General features: G+C 33.1%; 1 protein-coding gene across 1 annotated transcript; it reads right to left on the bottom strand.

Annotated features, from left to right (window-relative positions):
* Positions 1-1,121: 1,121 nt before the first annotated feature.
* On the bottom strand, positions 1,122-1,643 carry LOC145577808 (uncharacterized). Its single transcript, XM_081635247.1, has one exon. The coding sequence runs from the start codon at positions 1,641-1,643 to the stop codon at positions 1,122-1,124; it is 522 nt and encodes a 173-aa protein (XP_081491373.1).
* Positions 1,644-4,936: the final 3,293 nt, after the last annotated feature.

Raw genomic sequence — 4,936 nt, 5'->3', positions numbered from 1 at the left:
GAGTAAGGGATACATTCAATGACTAATAAGATGGTGGAAACCATTATAAATAAATTAAACTTTAGTTTGTCAAGCTTCGTATTTTTTAACGAACCGGACTTCGTACCCCCATTACCACATTTCTGGATCCGCCACTGGATCTAGGAATTGTGCTCTTAATTTGATAATTTGGGCAAGTAATTTTGCAAAGGCAACATTTCTACTTGAAAGCAGACTAGCATGTGACCATCGTGTAGAAGCATCAATCAAAACCATGAAATATCGAAATGGTCCACATGCTGGATTAATTGGCCTACATATATCTTCCTGAATTCTTTTCAAGAATTTTGGTGATTCAGTAGCAATTTTGTTCATAGATGGCCTTATTATTAATTTTCCAATTGAACGTGCAGAACATGTTAATTCATCTGATTGAGGAATTTTGACATTTCTTATTGAATGTCCAACTGAATGTGCTATTATTCTTTGCATCATCCCAGTTGTTGGATGTCCCAAACGATTATACCATAGAATAATTAAATTTTTGTCATCTAACTTCTGGTTAGATACCATATTGATTTCCACGGGTCGTATGTTTATACGATATAACCCCGAAGAGTATGCTGGCAATTTCTCATATATATGTTTCTTGCCATGTTTTTCTGCCGTGAGGCAAATATACTCTTTTTGATTTGTTGTCATTGTTTCTAAATGATAGTCGTTTTGGCGTACATCTTTAAAACTTATGAGATTTCTTCGAGATTTACTCGAATATAAGGCATTATTGATTATCAATTTTGTCCCATTTGGAAGCATTATAAAAGCCTTTCCAGATCCTTCAATTAATTTTGCTGACCCGGAAATAGTATTTACATTTGCTTGAAACAAATTTAGTTGTGAAAAATATTTTCTATCCTTCAAGATAGTATGTGTTGTTCTACTGTCTAAAAGGCATTGATATTCAAAACTAACTTCAAGCAGATCCATATTTTCATAAAATAAATTTGAGATTAGTTTAGAATAATATCATACAAACTTTTATTGATGATAGGAATTAAACGTACATGACTAGAAATTTAAAATTCAGAACATAAAGGAAATACATTAAAACATAATATATGTTACATTAGTAGATGGGAAACCTAAGCATTATTATTTTCTCTAGGGATGAAATCATTTCCAATTTCAGCATTATCCATGAAATAATCAGATACGTCAAGGCTGGGACAAGGAGCATTTTCTTCGTTTACATAATTTGCTTCTGTATTTTTCTCTTTGCCTTTTACAGAAGTTTGGTAAAGGTCTACCAAATGTTTGGCCGTACGACAGGTACGTCCCCAATGCCCTGTCATGCCACATCTGTAACATGTGTCTTTTCCTTTCGAAGGAGTTTGTTTGTGGCTTCCAGATGATTGTCCTTTCTGTTTTTCAGAAATTTTGAAATTACTGTTTCTTTGAAAATTGCTTCTACCACAGCCACGTCCGCGATAATTTCCGCGGCCATTGTAATTTCCACGTCCACCTCTTCGTGTAGCATTTGCCTCGGGTGGATAAGAATTTGTTGCATTTGCCTCATGATGAGTGGCCAAAGACCCAGTTTGTCTAAGATTATGATTTTTCAACAAAAGTTCACTATTTTGTTCCACAACAAGCAATACACTCATTAATTCATTAAACTTTTTAAAACCTCTTTCACGATACTGTTCTTGCAACCATATGTTGCTTGCATGAAAGGTAGTAAGGTAGTAAGTGTTTTTTCAATCATCTATTCATCGGTGACTAGATGATCACAATATCTCAATATAGATACTATCTCATGTATGGTTGAATTGTAATCAATTACAGATTTGAAATCCTAGAACCATAAATTTGTCCAGTTAAATAATGCCTTAGAAAGGAGCACCCTTTTATGGTGTCCAAATCTTTCATTAAGATAATCCCATAATTTTTTGGGATCTTTAACCATCATGTACTCGGTTTTAAGGCCTTCATGTAAATGATGCCTTAACAACACAAAGGCTTTTGCCTTATCTTGTTCAGTAACGGGTTTTACAACTGTCATTGCAGAAGTGGTAGTATCAGTTGTTTAACTAGAGGGACTTTTATTTTCTTTAACAATATGCTCGAAGCCTTGAGCTTTCAAATTCATCATTGCATCCACTTTCCATTCCAGAAATTTCTTTCCAAATAAATCTAAGATGCTGAACTGTCTTTTCATAAGGTCTCCCATTTTAGCTACAACAAATTGCGTGATAATTAGTTTATAATAATAAATCATATGTACAACACATATGTTTAGTCCTTCCATAATTATAGTTAGGTTAATAAAACAAGTGATAATTATATTTAACAATAATAAACCATAAATAATATAGTTCTTTTCTCCCCCTTGGTTTATTATTGTGAGCAATTATATGATTAAGCAAAAATTAATCATGTTAGTTGTAAGAAAAACAACAAAACGACAATAATAAAAGTAGTAACAATAATTATAATGATAACGGTAATATTATACAATGATGATTAATACCAACAAACCAACATAATAAAACAAAAACAAGCTTTTAATCTACTAAAACGACAAAATAAGCGAGTTTTACTTGTACATAATGACAAAAATTAATATTACTACTAATAAAATTACAAGCGTCGTAATTAGAAGGAAATATTGTTTTATCTTCATTAAATCTTCCTCAAAAGTGAAGGTGTGGGTGTTTTGGGTGTTTTGGTTGTCGTCGTCGGGGAACATGTCGGAGAAGAAGGGGGTGAAAATTTTTTTAGGTGATTTTTGGATAAAAAGTGGGAAGGGATAAGGGATTTGTGGTGAAATCGGGGGAAAAATCTGTCTTTTATAGTGGTAGGTTTATCCGTTACTATTATGTACAACTGTAAAAATATCATATAATAGTCTAATGTACTGGCAAAAATTATGGTCCATATATATATATATATATATATATATATATATAAAACTGTAAAAGGTTATCACATTGGGAATGCAAGCCATAGTGGTCCGAGAGCCCTAATATCTATAAAAGATCATAGGTTCGAAAACGGAAAGAAACACAAAAAGTGTGCAAAAGTAAGAAAAATAATAAGTATAAAAAGGCTGCATCTTTTTGTCAATCTAGTTAATAATATGCATGCAAAGTTACTACTAAGCAATTATAATAACTAAAAATTAAACTTTACGTAGAAGATAAGCATGTAACATGCATAAATCAAACAAAAACCAATATATCAACATTTAGAGGATCCCAAATATGGGCAAGTACAGAGCATACTCCTCAAAACATTTAGAAATAGATAGTATTTTTTGTTATAAATTTTAAAAGTAGGTATAAATATACCTGACTAGAAATCCGTGCTGATAACATGTTAAATATTTACCGATAGAAAGTCTTTTAATCAGTGAAAGGAGAAGTAAAGGAGTAAAAGGAGAAGAGTAAAATTGTAGTGTAATAGTAGTATTGCCTCGTAATATTTGCTTGCATGACATCCTACATATATATAGCCAAGAGTCCCACACTAATAGTACAATCATACTCATATATTGTCATATAAGTTCACAAGTCTTTGGACTTATATGGACATTGTAAAATCAAATCAATAATTGGTAATTTGACATTCACCTTATTTTCTAACAAAAACCTAAATATACCCATTCGAAAAAACTAAGAATTTCGAAAAAAAACACAACACTACAAGTTAAGGATGCATACCTCAGTAATCTTCAACAATGGCGTGCAAATTACCACTTTTAGAAGCCCCCAAATGAGAAGAATATTCAAGGAAGCTGAGAGAATTTCAAAAGATGAACAAAGGAATAAATGAGAAAATGACGCCTAAATTCGAATAAATAAACCCCAAAGATTCTAAACGCTGCGTTTCATTACCAGCCACTCATTTACGTAGCGTGTAAAACAAGAACCCACTCCCCAAGGAACACGTGTGACGATCCAGTGCGCCGCAATCAAATCAACAACAAATATCATTATGAGAGGACTGAGTTTTTTCGTTTCCCAAGGTCTTTTTTTGGAGTGTCCCACATGTTAACCAAGGGACTCAGTCACCTTTGGTTACCTTTTGGCCGGAAAATGCCTTTGAGGTCCCAAAAGGTGAAAAAAAAACATAGAGGTCCCAAAAGGTGAAAAATGGAAAAAAAATGGACCATACTTTTGTACTTAACTCGAATAATTGGGTTTAGCTTTTTACAGTTTTCACTTATTTTCTCCACCTTTTGGGTCGTCGGCCAATTTTTCCAGCCAACTAACCATATAATCCCCTTAATAGTCTCCATATTCAAGACTAACGTTACTGTTATTGTTATAAATGTCGTATCATTGGTTTACTGTCCGAATCCTATATTTATTTAGATTGAAAGATATCGTCGTGAACTATGAATCACATGTGTTTAATGGAGGTGATGATGAATCTTTGAGGTATGTTTAGCTGAAAGTGTCAAACCCTACACTTTAAGGTTAATCATGTCCTTATCTCTCCCTTTTCCAAAGCATTGTATGATGTGTTGGTGAAAGAAAAAGGAGGATCCACCATTGTTGTTGAGGAGGATCCGCCATTATTACTGAAGAAAGAAGATGAGAAAGACGGGGCGAAAAAGAATGAAGAAGGACCACACAAACGAAATTTAATTTTTTAACGACTTGCTACAATTACTTGCATTCATAGTAATTAAGCAGTGGCAATTTACAATTATGAGCTGAAAGCTGAATATTGTTTTTCTTGTTTACAATAAGACCAATTGATTGACAACACTTCATTGATCTAGTAGATGAATCGAGACTTGCTCACTTCGTATATTTCACCCACAATGAACATCGATTATTATGTTGACCAGATACACCACGAACACTCCACACCAAGTGCACCATTTTATTTGCGCATTTCCAATCCTTATGGCTTATACACATGAACCACTTTCAAAATTCACTCTAAA

This window comes from Chenopodium album, chromosome 14 (genome assembly GCF_948465745.1).
Source record: "Chenopodium album chromosome 14, dcCheAlbu1.1, whole genome shotgun sequence".
NCBI classification, from domain to species: Eukaryota; Viridiplantae; Streptophyta; class Magnoliopsida; order Caryophyllales; family Amaranthaceae; genus Chenopodium; species Chenopodium album.
The sequence above is the reverse complement of the archived record's forward strand: the minus strand, read 5'-3'. Positions and strand labels throughout refer to the sequence as shown.

Coding starts and splice junctions, on each gene's coding strand:
- LOC145577808 (XM_081635247.1), bottom strand. CDS start 1,643: ATGAGTGTATTGCTTGTTGTGGAACAAAATAGTGAACTTTTGTTGAAA.